Source organism: Spodoptera frugiperda, chromosome 28, assembly GCF_023101765.2.
Source record: "Spodoptera frugiperda isolate SF20-4 chromosome 28, AGI-APGP_CSIRO_Sfru_2.0, whole genome shotgun sequence".
Taxonomy (NCBI): domain Eukaryota; kingdom Metazoa; phylum Arthropoda; class Insecta; order Lepidoptera; family Noctuidae; genus Spodoptera; species Spodoptera frugiperda.
In genome coordinates, this window is record NC_064239.1 from 1,140,809 (window position 1) to 1,159,732 (window position 18,924).

Genomic DNA, 18,924 nt, shown 5'->3' on the forward strand with positions numbered 1-18,924 from the left:
TACAGACAAAATATTATTAAAAAGATAAATATTACAAAATGTTTAATAACAATAGAGAGCAACGTCACTCCTTTTATCCCCGAAGAGGTAGGCAGAGGTGCTCATTACGACACGTACTATACACCCACTTTTCACCATTTGTGTTATAAGTCCCATGTAATAGGGGGTGAGCCTATTGCCATAATATACTGGACACAATTCCAGACTCCATGCTACTACTGAGAAATTTTCGAAAAACCGAAAAAGGCCCAGTAATACTTTACCTGACCCGGAAAATAACAATATTTAAGTACAAAAACAGGTCTTGGAGCTATGCCGATTACTTTCTTACTCGTCGTTTACTACCAGCTGATATATCTTACACACCACATATACTCGCGATATAGTGCTGTATATAAAAGTGTGTGAAACGCGACACGTCTTTAAGATGACGAGCGGCGGTGCGGGTATAATGGAAATCAATAACGTTACCGAGTCCGAGCCCTTCTCTTACTACAGTTTTGGGGGATAAGGGATGCTGTGGAGTTGGTGTTCTTTTGTTAGGTAGTTTTATTTTTTTGTATGGTTATAACTTGATGTCATATTATTGTTTTTAGCTGTAGCAAATCAAAACTTAGAATTGAAACCTGTACAGTACAGTTATTTTACTAAAGACATTATTAAAGGTTTTTTATGATATGGGGGGAAAACGAGAAGACTAGTCTAAAGACGACGAGTCTAAAGGAGTCACAGGAGGGTTGCAGTCCTTTTAAAAAGGAATGCGGTCTTTTCTTGATGGTTTGAAGGTACTATATCGGTTTATACAACACAAACTTTTTCCATCAGCGTGTATTTAAATGAAAATGATGACTCAAAATTTTTAAATGTATTTGAATTGAAACATAATGCGAGTCCTACATTATGTGATATTAGTCACACAATATCAAAGCTGATAGTACTTACTTACAAAAGACAAAAGTAAATATAACATCTGCATATACCTATATCAACAAATAAATAATAAATATGATTTGATTTGTATTTTTAAAACCCATATCAACATTTCCAAACAATAAAATCGCAAATCGTCTCCACACCACTCCCGATCGCACATCACACATTCGTCTCCTTCGCGTTTAAATACGTCGGGGACGATTCGATAGCTCGGCCCCACGTGTTCAGACCCTTACTGTGCCCGGAGAGAAAGTAAAGGAAACATCCGAAACTATTCGGTCACCGATAGCTATCGCAGTGCTGTGGGGAAGCATAAGTGGACTTTGTATTTCTTTGTTGTTTGATCGTGTTTGGAGACCAGGGTAGTCAATATTGTAATTAGTCTCTTGTAGGTATTTTTTGTTTTATAGATTAAGCATTTTTTTTTAGTTGCTTAAGTGAATAGGTGATCAATATGAGAAATGTGATAGGTACAAGAGTGACGTCATGTGAATGAATATCAGGCGCGTGCTTGGGGGCAAATAAAGAGGTTAAGCTATTACTAAAGTCACGTACCCTCTAAAAGAATATCATATTTCTAACTCAAAAAATAAATACAAGAGACACGCAATAGCACTTTAGTGATCACCCAACCCAATGACGCACCTATCCAAAAAAAAACTAAAATATATCGATTATTTCTCTAATAGAGTCACCCCTAGTTTTATGCAATGGGCCCCACAGTTCAATGACCTTCAAAACGGATCAGGGGTGAGTTGTCCACGCGCCAAGATTCTGCTTAAACTGGTCCGAACTGGTTTGAGCCAGATTAAAAGTAGGGTCCCGATGACATAAAAAATGGCGGATTGAATGATACGCAATGGTTTCATTGTTATGTTCCGGCGTTGGTAAATTGCTTTATTATTGCAGATATGCAAATTAAAATGCATCAAAAAAGCATTATAAAGAATAATGTTTGTTACATGTTCGGACACCGACAGTGGTTGGTTGTTTGCGTGTCGGAGATATCATATTTCCTTAGAAGAAATGTTCATATTATTTTGAGATTTATTGCTTGGGGTCTAACTGTGATGTGTTTATGATGATAAAATATTTGTATGTACATGAATGTAGATAAATTGTTGAGATATTTTGAGAAGAAAATAAATAAATAAATACCTTTAGCCAAATTTTTTACAATAATACAATTTTGAGTAATTGGGGGAGGCCTATGTTCAGCAGTGGACGTCTTATGGCTGATATGACGATGATGAATAAATTTTTGTGTGATGCTCTTTTACTAATCCAAATTCAATTACCTGGTGCATTACCATCACGTACTTGAACACTCCACTCTTTCGCCACTCCAAGCCCATCATTCCTAAAACCATCAGTAAAAAAAATATTTTCTCAACTCACAAACCTTACCTTATAAGCATAAACCATCAATATCAATACGCCAATAATCAGAAAATTCCCCATTATGTTCTACTAAACCAATTTGATACCGTTCAGCGTTGTATGGTAAATGACTAGTCACCGGACAGTTGCACGCAAAATAGAAGTGACGAGGCAAAAATTCCATTGAAGTTACCATCTGGTTACACAATAGCAATAGAAAGTGAGGGGCGAACCAATGAAAGACGTAAGTGACGTAACTATTATATTGTGTCGAATTGTTAAAGGTAAAATTCGCTATGGACTTAAAGCAGGTCATTTGATAGTATTTTGGGGTTAAGGTTGATAGATTTGTTGTTGGTTTGTGTGACAAGTTTGTTTATAATTGTGGTGTGTAATTGGTCGAATCGTCTGTAGTAATCAAGTAAAACTATTGTTGCATAGTGGCAAGCAATATTGCATAAAACTTGAGACCTCTCTTTATACACAACAGGCACAATTCAATAGACAAAGGTAGAGTAGAGGTCTAAACTATTGCAGAAAAAAATTGAAATCTATTTTGCCCTTCTAAAAATATTAATGTGAAAGAATTATGAGCTAGCATCAATCTGGGTTTATTCACTCCTCATATCACGCATAGTAGCTGGTATGGGGGCCTCAACACACCCACAAAACCCAGGTTTGGTCAATTAAATACAGGTAGTTTTTCACTAGCTCTTAAGCTACAGGTTTAAAGCATTAAAACTTAATAAACCAATGACATTTAAATCGCAACCACACAGTACAACTTAACACACAAAATAACAAACTAACAGACGAACTTCCAATAAACACAACTACAGATATATTTGGCCAACACAGGACCAACATTGCGTGCTCCCCAAGCGGTCTGCCATTATAATTTTAGTGTAGATGGCCAACTTATTGGCCCCAAGACATTGGTCTGGACAGTCTTAGATGTTACTCGCTAGTAAAAGGATAAGCCTTGGGCGTAAACGGGGGACTGAGTGCTCTGTGTGGAATAGACTCCATTTCGGAGAAGTTATTGTTCTTGAATTTGATACTGGTGAGGTAGTAGATTCAAATAGTGTTATTTAAGCTGTGTAGAGAGTGGTATAAGCTGATATAGATAGTGCTATTTTGAATTGCCTCGGAATGATTCAATTTGATGTTAAATATTTTTAATGAGTATAGTACAAAATAATTAAAATTATCTCTGTGAGTCAACATTTTATAGAAGCTACTCCTAAAGTCTATTTTAGTATTTTTAATGTACTAAAATACTGGATGTGATTTGAGGTATTGTTATAATTTAAGATTGATAAAATAACAAAACCTGTTACAAATAAATGAACATATTCCTTAGCCCGTAAACACGACGAGCCTGAATCCCACTTAAAACCAAACCCACAATAAAACTTTATGTTGAGCATCAGAATCATTATCCTAACAAGAAAATGACCATCCACAAAAGTACTTGAAAACGTTCATTATTCGCAAACGGCCGACCTTATTCAGAACAAACTAAAAAGATAAATAAAAGGAATCCCTCAACGTTGCCCGAAAATGATGCCCAGATTTAACAAGGTCTATTCGCAACCCTAAGTTTTAGGGGTCCACGGGAGGCCCCTTGTTCCGAATAGTAAGCACGTAAGGGGACCTTCCACAGTTTGTGGCAACTTGTGCCGATATGTCCATTCACTCTTTGGGCACAAGCTTAGCCGGTCCGTTGGTCGTGCACAGCCTTTGTGTTTAATTATTCCTGACCAGCCTTGTTAGTTAGGCAATTTAATTATTTTTGGCGCAGTTGAGATTATGTTGACATTTATTTATGTGGGACACCAAAGTTTTGATTGGTTTTCGTTGATAGGAATGAAACTGTTGGATAGTTCGAAGCGGTTTGTGTAAAGTTAACGTTATTTTGACCAAAACTTACCAGTATTATATCGTCTCCTAATAATTTGAGTATTTAAAGTTATCATTGATAAAAATGTTCAGTTTTCACGCTCTGTATACCACGATAATTTTTACACACATACGATTTCCCTCTAAACAAACGCCCCCAAAGTCCTGCAGTTGACATTGTGTACTTCGTAAAGGGTGCGTGAAAATCTACCCTTGGCCACGTGCGTGCGGTTTTGACCAGTGCTGACATATCTCTGTTGTTGACACCTTCCGCCAACGTTGTTTTGACTCCAACCTGTATGTTTTTGTAGGTGTCATGTTGCCTAGTTTGTTTTGTTTGCGAGTAATTAAGGTGTGTCGAGGGCGAGTTTTGGGACGGCCTGCGAAACTGTAATTTATGCTGTTAGCAGTTTTCTTCTTTATTAAAACCTCGTGTTGGTGGTCTGAAGTTAGCTTTTTATAAAGAAGTCAAAGTCAAAGTCAAGTCAAAGCATTTATTTCAATTAATCCTAAATTAGGCACTTTTGAAACGTCAAATTGAATTGTCCGTCAGTCTGTCTGTCAGTGAAGCTAGGCGCTCGTTCCAAAGTGTTGCTTCGAATGGAGAAGAACGAGCAAGAAACTCCATCGTTACTCTTTTCAAAAAATGTTTTTTACAATATCTCTGATACATTATTTGATCATTTACCTATTGTATAAATATGTAGGAACAATGTAACGACAATACGACGTCAAAACTATGGGACAATAAAACCAATTTGTAAAGAATATAAATTAAAAAAGTGGGTTGTTTCAAACATAGTGCCCACATATGTACACTTACAATTTTGAAATAATGCTTCTATACAAATAAAAAATAATCTTTAATTTAATTTTTCAAATAAAACTACATTGGAATAAATTAGTACTTTAATTTAACGTGTAACTAGTGATCGTATTAGAGCATTGTCTAGTGTGAGCGAGTGTCCAGTGGAGCCGGACCAACATGCTGCCACACATTTTTATCTTCAATATAATCTGACAGTTTATAATATGCCTGTTTACACAGTTCACGCTTTATACAAGATTTAAATTTTTTCTCGTTCAGATTCAGTATGGTGGTTGGTAGTTTATTGTAACACTTAACACAAAATCCCATGAAGGATTTCTGCACTTTGGACAATCGGAATTGCGGTATAGCTAACTTATTTTTACCTCTCGTATTAAAATTGTGTCTGTCGCTTCTTTTTTCAAACAATTGTTGATTTTTTCTCACGTACATAATATTTTCGTAAATGAATTGAGAAGGCACTGTAAGAATGTTTATAGTTTTAAATAGTTCTCTCAAAGATTCGCGACGGGGCAAGTTATATATTGCTCGAATAGCTCGCTTTTGCAAAATAAAAATTGATTCTACATCCGCAGCTCGCCCCCACAGCAAAATGCCGTAAGACATTATGCTGTGAAAATAACTAAAATAAACAAGCCTTGCCGTACCTACGTCCGTAAGCTGCCTAATCTGTCTAACTGCATAAGCAGCTGAGCTTAGTCTCCCCGAAAGTGCTTTTATATGGGGCCCCCATTGTAATCTGTCATCTAATGTGATACCCAAAAATACAGTCTCCTTAACAAATTCTAACTTTTGTCCGTTCAAAGCAACATAACATTCGTTATTTTGTACGTTTGGCAAGCAAAATTTAATACATTTGGTTTTTTTCTCATTAAGCGCCAAGTTATTAATAGTAAACCACTCATAGACTCGAAGAATGGAGCTGTTCACGTCGTCAAAATTATTCGAACGTCGACCTATTTTAAAAATCAGTGATGTATCATCTGCAAACAGAACCATTTTTGGTTCATTTTCGAATATGAGTGGCAAATCGTTTATGTACACCAAAAAGAGGAAAGGACCCAATATTGAACCTTGAGGAACGCCCATTTTTATCTCAGACCCTTGTGAATTAACACCGTTAATATGAACTTTTAGCTGCCTATCTCCTAGATATGATTTCAATAGACGGAGCGCAGTGTTTCTAATCCCGTAATGATTTAATTTCAGCAAAAGTGTCTCGTGGTCAACGCAATCAAATGCTTTTGAGAGGTCACAAAAAACACCTATGGCATCCTGTGCTTCCTCCCAGGCACCAAATATTTCTTTCATTAAAGTAACACCGGCGTCAGTTGTACAACGACCTTTAGTGAAACCATACTGCTGATGGTGGAAGATGGAGTTTTTATTAAAATGATGAAGCATCTGAGACAGTATCAACTTTTCAAACACTTTGCTAAGGACCGGCAAAATAGATACAGGCCTATAATTATTAGGTTCTGTGGTTTCGCCGCTTTTAAATAGTGGGATAACCTTGCTATATTTCATAAGGTCAGGAAAAACACCGTCATCTATACTTTTATTAAAAATCATAGCCAGACAGGGCGCTATAGTTTGAATAATTGTTTTGCAGACTTTCACTGATAGTCTCCAAAGATCTTCAGTTGATTTTATTTTAATTTCTTTAAAGACCTTTACGATCTCTAGAGGATTCGTATATTGAAAAATAAAGTCATGTTGACATGATTTTACATTTTTTTTAAGCAAACTAGCTGAGAGTGTAGCTGAAGAATTTAAATCTCTAGTTATTTTAATAGGAATATTAGTAAAAAAATTTTCAAACTCCTGTGCTACATCACATTTTGAAGAAATTTGTCCAATTTCAGATCTTAATTTAATTTCTGAATTATGTATTTTTTTCCTACCAGTCTCGTTTGAAGTGATATAATAAATGAATTTGGATAATAGTTTTTCAATTTTAATGAAATCGTACGACAAATAGCTGTATCGTAAACTGTATCTTTAAGAATATTCAGAAACTTGACATTTCATCTGATCAATAAAGTATAACATTTAGAGGCTAATGCCTTTTATATATTCTACACTAGTGTGTGGCTTATACATTCTAGACAACATAGTGTGTAGAATATAAATATAACTAAGTCTGAAAACGTTAAAGGGTATTTTTATTAATAATGTCATGAAGTTTATAAAGGTGCTCACGTAGTTATATTAATAGCTAATAATTTCAAAAGTTATTAATACTTTTATTTTTCATTCAATTATCATACCTTAAAAGGCCGGCAACGCATTTGTAATTCATCTAGTATTGCGGGTGTTCATGGAGGACGCCGATTGCTTACCATCAGACGATCCATCTGCTCTGTTGCAGCCTTATATTATTAAAAGTATTTTTATGTCTGACCTTATTATTTTTCTAAATATTTCCTTTGTACAATATAAGCAAATGTTTTAAAACTTACATTAGAGTACAAAGAAGTGCATAAAGTTGCCGTTATCTAAGTCTTTGTTTGTTCGTAGTAAGAAGTCCGTGAGGCTCGATTATGTGCAGCGGAATTACTTCAAGTTCTTCTAAATTGCATGCACGGGAGCTGGTGTAGTGCTGGAAACTCCTATAGCTGATAAGTAGAAGAATATGTCATGTTTAGGGATTTATCGTCACTTTGAAAAATTTTAAGTCAAACCTGTCTGTTACTATCGGTTCTATCACAACTAAGTTTAGTAGTGCGAGAAAACACATCATTTCTAAATACATAAGGTACCAAGAAATGTGGGCGCACGATATTTAAAATCAATATATCTTTGAAAGTATTTGTTTCCGTAAGTTAATTAAAAATACGTGCCTAATGTTTTAAAATAATTTACAAGACGGACATTAAAATAAAAATTAGTCATTTACCCTATTGTCACCGATATCATAGCTTCTATAAAATCTCAATCATATATCAAATTATAAAATTAAACATATCAACAGATATTTTAATTTTATGTATAAAAAAAAAATCCCACCGAACCCATTCATCAACTCAAACAATTCAATTTGTTATAAAAAATGTCGACAATACTTCTGTCGCCATTAAAGTCATTATGTTAATAACAACACGTGTATCCTCCTCGAAATTCTACGTAATTGTGGTATTTTTACGAGTTTGTTCCGCACTATGTCACAACGACACCCCCCACCCCTCACCTCACCCCTTCCGTGCTACGCAACTATAAAGTTCTAGCCGATAATTGTACCCTCACCGTTGATTACTCCAACGCAACTCGTGATAAGGTATATGGACACTTATAACTATGTCTGTTAGGTTCAATATGTTTTGTAATGGTGTTGGAAGTATTTTGAAGGTTGTTGATGATGTTTTGGATGACTTCAGGTAGTCAGTTAATTATAGTTTTAGTGTTTTCAAATATCCTTTTATACCAAAAAGAATTGGGCGTTATCAGACCTTAAAAAAACTTAAATCTGTTATATGGCAATTGTTATAGGTATCCAATAAAACATAGAAATAAAATTTTATACTTGTTCGTAATGTTATTTTGTTCCTATAAATATATATTTGGATTTTGTACAGAACTGGGCACTCAGTTAGATCTCTATTCTATTTGCAGCGAAGTCCACCAAGTATAGGTTTTGTATTGAACTTGGCTTTCCTTTTTTACATTTATGTTTTTGGTGTGATACTATATTTCGCAATTACAATGTTACTATTAATAACCATTTTCCTCCACCATTTAAACAATTTTAACTTACAACCATTTGCATGTTGCAGCAGCAGCCCTAATTAGATCAGTTCCACGTTCCACGCCACTCACACACTCTGCACAAAAGCCTCATGTCAAAGTTGAACAAGATTCGAAGACAGTTCTAACCACTGTTAGCACATGCCCGCTCAAATATTCAATACAGAATGTTTAATAAGTAGGTCTTGGCCCCTTTGTTTAGCTACCAAAGTTGTAGGGCCAAAAATTTTCGTGGGTGCAGAATTTTGTTGAGATTGTCTTTCTGAAGTTTTGTGGATTTGATTTTTGGTTATTTTGTGAGAAGTTCTGGATCATATGTAGAAATTTTATTTTAATTTTAGCTAGTAATTATTGTAACTCCACTATCAAATAATATTTATATTGACTGAACCTTTCGACTAGGGGTTCCAGAGAGAGGTTTTAATTTTTTTAGGTTTATGGCTCTTTTCATCGTGCTTTTCACAATTTCTGATTATAAGTTTCAGTCATTTTTAATGCCGAATATTTTGTCCTATTTTCCAAACGAAGTATGTCAAATCATGTATAATTATGTCTCTTAAGCTAACACTAACTAAATCAGAAATCAAGAAATAGGCACTTAGTTTCCCACATCACGTGGGAATTATCTATTTACGGGTTTCAAGGTCTTCTAATACATTATTAATTGCCCCTTAGTGTCAAAGGTTGGAGTTACTTGGAAATGTACTTAATAGCAATATAAGCATGACTCTGCTATTTATAAACTTCACAAATTATTAATGCTTGATACCGTTTATGGGTGATCATTTATATCGAAGCTTATTAATATGAAAGGTCATGGACGAAGTGAGAGTTCCTATCATTGGAAAAAAAATCCGTTTTTGGGGTTTCGGGTAACCAAATGGCAGTGTGGTGGCTGATTCTTTTGAAATGGCCCTTGTTTTGTCAATCCAAAAAATTGCAACAACCTTCCCAAAAATATCTTCTTTAACCAGGTGCGGACTTAAGGATGGTCCAAAAAGATCAAAACATATTCTTACATTAACAGCATTATGGTGGAACCTTTACGCTGGAATAATCAGTTGACCGCATTTGCCAGCCCTGCCGCTTCAGTGACGAAGGTACTCTATATTAAGACTCGTTCCAAGGTTTATCGCGGCCATTTTTCGGTCACTAGATCTCCGTCACATACTAGCATAATCCGAAATACTGCTGGCTTTACTTGATCGAATTTTTGGGAGATTTCCACAAGCCTATGTGTGAATTTAGCTTTGCTGTTATCCCTTAGTAAGCTTTTTGTTTTCATATTATTTTCATCATCATCATCATCGTCTTTTAGACCATTAAACTGGTTGAATACAAATTCTTTCCTTTCTTCTTTTTCCTCTTTCACGAATCAAAACGATCATTAACTTTTCTAGTTGTTACTGTCCTTATAATTATAAATGATTAAATATTACGTATGTCTAAAATATTATATTACAATTTCCATTTTAATTTATAAATTTTAGTATAAATTCACGTAGGTCTCTAAAATATAACATTAGTAAAATCAAAATATTCTAACATTTGGGCGACTGTTTGTGGTTTAGAGAATTCGGTCGGCGCTCGCATGCGACTGACGGTTCGGGAGCACGAGACCGCACCAAACGGGCCCTAATTGATGCACGAGAGATGCAAACACCACTGACATTTATCTGTACATATATTTGTAGCTACTGTATTTTATTATATAACTAGCTTCTGACAGCGGATTCGCTCACGGTCCTGTGAGATGAAAAGTGTCCTATGTGTTATTCCAGAGTATAATCTACCCCTGTTCCAAATTTTATACCAATCCCTTCATTCGTATTGACGTGATTGAAAAACAAAAACAACCAACTCACAAATTCGTATTTATAATATTAGTAAGATTATGAAAAAGGTAGTTTAAGTAGAAAATGTTGAATATTCAGCTATCCTGCAACTCAAATTAATGGACAATATGGAATGGAAATAAATATAAAATCGGCTAAATACTATACTATTTGAAAGAGAGTCCTTAGAACGAAATTAAATGTGTTCCAACAGTAAATAACATTAATTTCACATCATAACTTTAGCTTTGTGTTTCAATTTTATCGAGAGAATCATTAATGTTTATCCTTGTCTTACCAAAAAGATAAATACAACCCAAATCACAATTAATTGACGTAATTTATTATTTTGAAAATATGATATTATTTTGTTTAATCCATTGCATTTGTTAAATCCTCTTATCCAAATAAATATTATTTTAATATTTACAATTTATACACAAACATCAATTTATTCATTGTATTTATTAATTAAAGCCAGCTTTTGTTTGTTCAATTTAGTATTTGTAAATATTTTATAAATAAATTCACTAAATAAATATGACAATGATTAAATAATAAAGTATATTTATTTTTGCAAGGTAAACACTTTTATACGTAAATCTCTTAAATAACTAGATGAGCCCGAATAATACAATGTATTAATATCATTAATGTATTAGATTATTTATAAGCATAAAGGATTAAAAAATATACGTATATTTCTAGAAGCCACTAATTTAATCCACATCATATTTTATCCCGGCTTTTATAAAAGAAATAAGTCAAAACAATGACTAAAAGTAGAATAAAATAAAAGAAAAAGTAATTTAAACCCTACTGAGTAATAAATATAAAACTTATCTTTGAATGGAGTATAAAAATGACAAAACAATACATCAGGTGTTGATCATCCCACGCTAAGGGTTGGCAACGTAAAATATTAAAATATTTTTTTTATAATTCATAACACCCTTTGTTTCATAAAGGTATAGTACCACACACCTATTTGAAATAGGTAAATAGAATATTATAAATATAGAACCTTGAAAAAACGTAACATTTAACGTATATAATATAGCGCTAACATTTAAAAGTATATTATGATAAAGCCGCTTTAAAGTTCATCTTATAATATACATACATACATACATATAATAAATCTACATGTGTGCGTGTACCACCCACCTTACGCCTCTCACCACACAGGTACAAGAACCCAATAAAAATAGAATTAAGCCGTTTTAATTAACTCCAGATATTACTTCATATTTCAGCTCAATGCTTCATAAATTAAAAATATTATAAGCCTCCAAACAACTCAAGGAGGGTTTCCTTTTTTTATGTATTTTTTTAAACAGCCATTACGAGTTGCGTGCAAAGATCATCGGAGGCTGGGCGCCGGGGCGGGGAAGGTGGGGTGGGGTTCATCCCCTTCGCTATTTTTGGGGCTTGAATTATAGCTCGACCAAACATTGAAGACCTTTTACCGAATTTGCCATTGCGTTTTACGACCTACTACTAAGCGTCCGTTGGTTAAATTATTCAGAGCCAAATGCTTTTTTTTCGTAACACTTGATGTGGGTATAAGCTGCGTTTATTAATAATGATGCATTGCTTTTTTTTCGTTACCGTTTACAGATTTTTGTTGTTGAAAATTTATTTTTTATCCCATTTTTATTTATTTTCAGATTTACGCATTGTATAAATCATTATAAAAATATTTTAAATACATATTATTTTAAATTAGTTACATTTTATTTCTATAGAAACACAGACTAAAATAAAAATGACAAATAACTAAATCCAAAATTATTAATGCAAACAAATCACAAGAAAAAAAACTGAACAGAAAAAAACGTACATCAGATAACACACAAATCGAAATATAATCGTGACCTAAATTACCCTAAAAAATAAAATACCAACATAAAAATTTTCCAACAAATTTTCTTAAATAAAACGCATTAAATCACGTCAAACTGCAGGAAATTACCAACGAAAATGCGTGAAATTTATCAAATAATTCGACAAGACAACTGTACACATCTCAACAACGTCAACGCAATAGCGAAACAAGAAATTTCAAATAATCAACCTATTCACACAAAGCGAATTTACTCGCGTATCTAAGGGTGAGCGAAAGGGAGGATTGTATCAAGACCGGAGACTCCCCCATGGCGTGCTATGAGGGGACCTCGGAGGGAATTTTAGGTTAGTGGACATGTAGGCATATAGACGGGAACACGGCAAATTTGTTGTCTCATTTAGTTCGTGTTTTGTGCTTTTCGTTTGTGCGTCAAGTCATGGTTAATCGTCGTCAAGTGCTAATTTAAGTTAGATAAGTATTTTAGTGATAAGTGTGTCGGTGGAAAAAAATGTACAATTTTTCTTGTTGACATTTTCGAGTGTACAGTGACAAATTTCGTGTGAACAATCAGAGGTAAACGGTGGGATAAAAAACAAAAATAATAAAAAATAAATATAAAAAATATTACGTGTGTCGGTCGGCGGTTTGTTTGTAAACAGAGCCCCGTGTGACGCGCTCTCGCTACGTAAACACTAACATTATACACTTTTCACGTGTGAAAAACTATAAAAACATTCCAGTTAAGTGAAAATATTTAGAAGTACAAAAATTAAGTGTTAGTTATTTTGTCGCTCAAAATTGATGTATAGATTTAGCGGTGTGCCAAATTTTTCTCGTTGTTAATTCTAGTCATTGATAAAAATAGTTTACTTAAATGTTTTAAAATAAGTGTGTAAAAAAGTGTAGTTTCAAAGTAATTCGATGTGCAATATATGTTATTATATCTAATTAAATAATATAAAAATAAAAATTAATAAAAATAATCCAAAAAATATCACTCATAAAAACAGAAATAAATTCGCGTCAGTGAGAAAAACGGGGGGACGAGTACTGCCTACTACTGTTACTATACCGATCGATAATATTACGCATTACGGGGCGACTGTGAGAAGAGACGGAACGCACACAGACGCAGCTCTAACGCACACTCACACAACTCAGCCCCACCTCCTAAACACTCGCCCTCCGCGAAAAACGAAAGTAAACACGAGTGAGCTTTAAAAAAACTTGCAAACCGAATTTATAGATTAAGGCAAACGAAGTACAAAGCACTGTGATTAAAAATTTGTGTTCATTAAAGTCTGTTAACTGTGATAAACATGATTGTGGGAGCGAATATGCGAAGTGTGAACCCAATGTTGTTGGGCTACAACATGCAAAACGTGAACATGGTCAGCGTTCCTCAAAGTAGGGAGTCGAGCATCGGCACGGCGCCGTCGACGCCGGTGCACAGCCACAGCTCCGACCCCAAGCGCTCGTCCCCGCTGACGCCGGCGGAGCGGACGGGCGCGCCGCCGGGCGCGGGAAAGGACGCCGTCAAACTGTTCATAGGCCAGATACCGCGACACCTCGAGGAGGACGACCTCAGACCCATGTTCGAGGAGTTCGGCAAGATTTACGAGCTCACAGTGCTTAAGGATAAGCACACGGGCATGCACAAAGGTCGGTAATGATTTATTGTCGATTAGAAATATGTTGCGCGGTAAGTGTTCGTAAATTTTATGCTCGTACCCCGGCAGCGATACGAGAAAATATTCTGAACATGATAACGCTTCGAACGTCAATTTCGGAGCGCATAAAGACGTTTTCATGTGTCTGATGGAGAGTAAACTTTGACAACGACTGTAGGTAATTGGCTCGAGCTTATCCAAGGTCATGTCATAATATTTATATTTTCGTAACGCAAATGTCACAGACAGAGACAGATTTTATTATCCAATGTCACAATGGAAAGCGTAGTAATTGAGGAAAACAGGGTTCATTTCGTGAGCATGACGTTGAAATTCAATTTTATTCGGCGTCGATGTAAAACTGGTTTTAATTTTATTTATGAGATCTTTTTCCTTTATTGTATTGGTATTCAACAACGTCGGGAGACCACAAATAACAAATTGTATTGGTTTCTCATTAATAAAAGCGTAGCGGTAAGTATATTTTACTGATCACGTCAACAATAAATACCAAAAATAATTATGTTTAATTGGGAGACGCGAATACTTATTACTCCATTTTCATTTTAACTTTTAAAGTCTTTCATTATAGTTAAACAGCAATACATTAAGCCCATCGATAGTTAAGAGAAAGTGAGGCATTGCAGTAGCCATGTATCTTTTCAAGTTGTAAAAGTCAGTTGGAGTGAACAGTTACTTATCGCAGTTCCCGGGATGTGTTCAAGCTGTGAGTCCCACTATCGGTCAGTGTGTACAACACTATTGTTTCTCACATGATGTATTGGTGTTGTGGTCTTTAGCTGCGGATACCGCTAAATGGAGCTTGAAAACTGATTTTTATTTGTTGTTGGAAAATTTTCTACGTTGTTTTAGATATTTTTGTATTGGAAAATGTTATTGATTCGTTATAATTATGATGAAGTGGTTTTGGACGATGTTGTCGAAGAAAGTCTAGATAAAAACAACAATCGTCCACATGTTTACGCGGAGTAATGTATCTGATTTTGTTAAAGATCATATATAGTGAATAAGTACTTGAACATTGCAAGATCTTTGGAGTCTTTATAACAGTAATTTCTGCTGCAAATAACACGCTGTATTTTGAATTTTAAAGCTAATAAAATAGATAACAATTTACTCCTAAAAGCACCTACGTTGAAACTTTAATCTCATTACTGTATGTAAGTGAAGCATCCCTTTACCTTTTACAATCGTCGTGGCAACCCCAAGATGTAGTGGGGTAACTAGGTGCCGCAGGGTAACTACGACCCCGGGGTAAAATGGGGTGATATTCACGTGCCTTGGGGTACAGGGCTAATATAAAAACGTTGAACAAGTAAGGGTTGGAGATAAAGCACTCGGATGGTATAAACAGTCTTATTAGATGCGGAGATCAAAACGTGGTTTGTAATTAAGTGGTTGCTTGGTGAAGGTATTGATCTTGGATTTTGTATGTACTTGATTTTAATTTAATAGGTTTAGCAATATTATACTGGTTTTGATAATAACACACAGAGATTAAAAAAAAAACCTGTTGATGTACGATAAACGACATCGCAGATCTTGCATTTGAGTTAATGCCTTATTAAAAGTATTAACAATTGATTGAAAATATTAAACAAAAGGTACTAGTCAAAATAACTAGCCTAACTAAAATCCCAGAACCTACAGCCCAAAAATCTGACATCACAGGCACACGAAACGAAAATACACGGGCAAACGAAAAACTACGAAAAATGAACAATCGTTTTCGAGCGAGGCAAAAAGCGTGCCAGAATCCAGAATCCCGTAGCTGTCTTAACAATCGTCCCAGGTTAACGAGTCAGTTGTCACGTGTGTGACGAATGTCACGTGTTTCAGTGACACAGTACAGCACCGTGATTCGGGTATTTTTTTTTTTTATAACCAGCCATTCGCCTCGTACCGGTATAATCTTTCTAGTGACGTGACACGACTTGTGTGATGTAGTTATTGTTTACTTTGATTTTTTTTGTTTTCGTTTTTGATATAATAATATTTAGAGTAAGTATATTTAAAAAGAGAATGAAATAGATGCCATAGGAAAATGTCGAGATATTGAGGGAATTTTAACTTAATTGTCATAAAAGATTTTTTCGTCTCAGTACATTGAGCACTTGAACCATCCTGTCATACAAGTACTTCAAGTTAATTAAACTGTCGCCACCAGACGATAGTCGCTTCGAACAAAATATTTTAAACCACATTTGAATTGAGAGATAACTCAAACATACTTTAGCGGGAAAGTGCTAGTAGAATGAGCGAGAAATCCGACTCAACTCGACGCTTAGGGGAAGCTGATAACCTCAATCCGTCTCTTTCACTCTCATACAAAACAAAAATTATTGCGGTGGAAAACGGTCGTAAAATAACAAAACACACCTACACACATACATCAATGTAACACAATCCAGAAAAATAGCTTCATCGTTTTTTCCTCGCGTGCCCGTTGCAACGCTTTTCAAGTTTCGGCTTCGTACATTTTTATTTGTACAGTCACACGCAAACGGTGTTATGACGCCAAGTGAAAAATTTGTCGCGGACACATTTTTGTTCGTTTTGGTGCAGTTTCGTGTTCCACCGTTGTTTGTGACTGTACCGTGCTATGGTTTTGACTACCCTCATTATTGCTGGTATTCGTGTAATCATTTCTAGTAGGTATGATGTTTCGGATCGTTGTAGCGTAAGGTTTGAGTAGAAAAATGTCTGATGGAATGTTTGCTTATGCATTTTACATGAGTTTCTCCTTTTGAACTTTTCAATCCTTAATGAAATCATGTAAAATGGGGGAAGTTCATCAAAATTCGTGTTCATTTTTTGTCAGTTATAAAATAAAAGTTCAAACGAAATGCTGTGCAAATTTCACCTCGTTTTCTAAGTTACTTTTTTTATACACAACAATTTTATCTCAATATTAATTACTGTTACACTAAAGTTGAACTTAATATCAAATTTCCCTTGACCTTTAGTACCTCAACATACAATTAGCAGTATTAAAATAACTCACAAAACGCAAATTATAATTACAAGTGACGCATTACTGAGGAGCCATCATTAATAATTTGGACACTGCAATTACAATAAGTGGGTATATAGCGTAGGGCTGCCACATAAAATTTAATAATGGTTCCGCACGAAAAGGACACTTATATTTATCAAGGATGACAGGAAAAAGGAGGCTTCCTTGAGTACAGAATTTTGTACTATAAATTCGCACCCCTTTGTTATGGTTGTATTAAATTGTCGTGGACCGAGCCCCGTGGGGTTTTGATTTAATGTGTTTTTAAATAGCTTTTGTATTATGTATTATGAGTTCATTAAGGTGGGGCATTGAAGGGTTGGTGCGGAAGTTTGCTTAGGACTCATTGGTTTATTGGTATGTTGTTAAATTTATGGCTGTTTTGAGCACCTGAAATGTTGCTGTTAAAATTGATTGGATTTTGTTGTGTTTACGTCTGATTGGTTCAAGCAAATATTGTTAATGAGATTTCTTGTTTAAGTATTGAGTGATTCATTATAGTTATTAAAATTTGGTAAATGTAACGAGAAACAGTATTTGTGATAATCTGTAATGAGTTTTTATTGTATAGGTAGATTTCTATGACTTATATTTTTACACAGTAGTTTCAAATATAATATTTTGAATGCCGAAAGGTAAAATGTATTGGGTCATATTGCTATTGCTGCATTATTACCAAATAAATGATTTCTTTCTTTCATTCATGATATCTTTATCTCAAATATTTTAGAAACTTCGATACTACACAATTAATTGGAAAATTAAACCCAAAATTCGAAATACTACTAACATTAAGTGGTTCATACATTTGGAAACCATTTAGATTGTTGAACAACGCACAAGTTATAACAGCTAGTTCCAAGTTGTTAACCATAAATGACATAAGAGTCTAAACTTGGCCCATAGTTATCGAATACAAACTATAGTTTAAGACACAGGTGCTTGGAAGATGCAGGGAAGCTTCACATAGGATTAAGCGGTTGGTTATAAAGAAGGGGTAGGGAGAAGTGTGGCTTAAATACGCATATAAGTCCTATGGTATGAAGTCGTTGATCATTAAGGAATATAGTTTGAACCTTTGCGTTTACTGCTCAGAATTTCGGAATAAAAAAACATATTATGTTTTATTTAACACAGAGATTATTAATCTTGAAGTGGACCTAGAGTTAACATTAAGATTTCAGTCTGATGAGTAGCAACGTAATGAAAATAAACGATGAAACCACCCCACTTAAATGGGATTTACGTGAGTATAATATTTTTTAATGCAAATCAATTTAAAAGAATTTCGTGTCACTACTAAACAAACATTTTAAAACTTATTTTGATTAACATGTATCTTTATTTCATTTTAATTAACATGCATGATTGACTACACGATTGGTGCAGAGGCTGGACGACGGGCTGTCGCGCAACGTATAGCGGGTTCTATTCCCACACTCTTTGTGTGACGAGTACTTAGCGTCACTGACGATCAGACTGCCAGACTATTATTTATTTCTTTATTTGTTGACATTGACCGTTTCATGGTGGATATCCCACCCATGCTTCAAGATTCCTTGTGCGAACGGCTAGGGAGTGGAACTCCTTGCCGGAGTCTGTGTTTCCTGATGGGTATAACCTGGGTGTCTTCAAAGCCCGAGTGATTAGGTTGCTTATGGGCAGACGTGCTCCATCGTAGGCCGCATCATCACTTACCATTAGGCGAGATAGTGGCCAAACGTCGGCTCATTTAACATTAAAAA

General features: G+C 34.9%; 1 protein-coding gene across 20 annotated transcripts in view; it reads left to right on the plus strand.

Moving 5' to 3' along the window:
* Window positions 1-18,924, plus strand: part of LOC118264903 (CUGBP Elav-like family member 3-B) — a 628,396-nt gene that overhangs the window by 33,189 nt on the left and 576,283 nt on the right. For 19 of the 20 annotated variants that reach the window (XM_050705723.1, XM_050705719.1, XM_050705721.1 and 16 more), the window contains exon 1: window positions 12,833-14,134. The exons of the other annotated variant lie outside the window; for it this stretch is intronic. In XM_050705723.1, coding sequence (XP_050561680.1) covers window positions 13,792-14,134 — 343 coding nt within the window. In that variant the 5' untranslated portion in view covers window positions 12,833-13,791. Of the gene's footprint in view, window positions 1-12,832; window positions 14,135-18,924 lie in introns of those variants that run through there. 20 annotated transcript variants of the gene reach the window in all.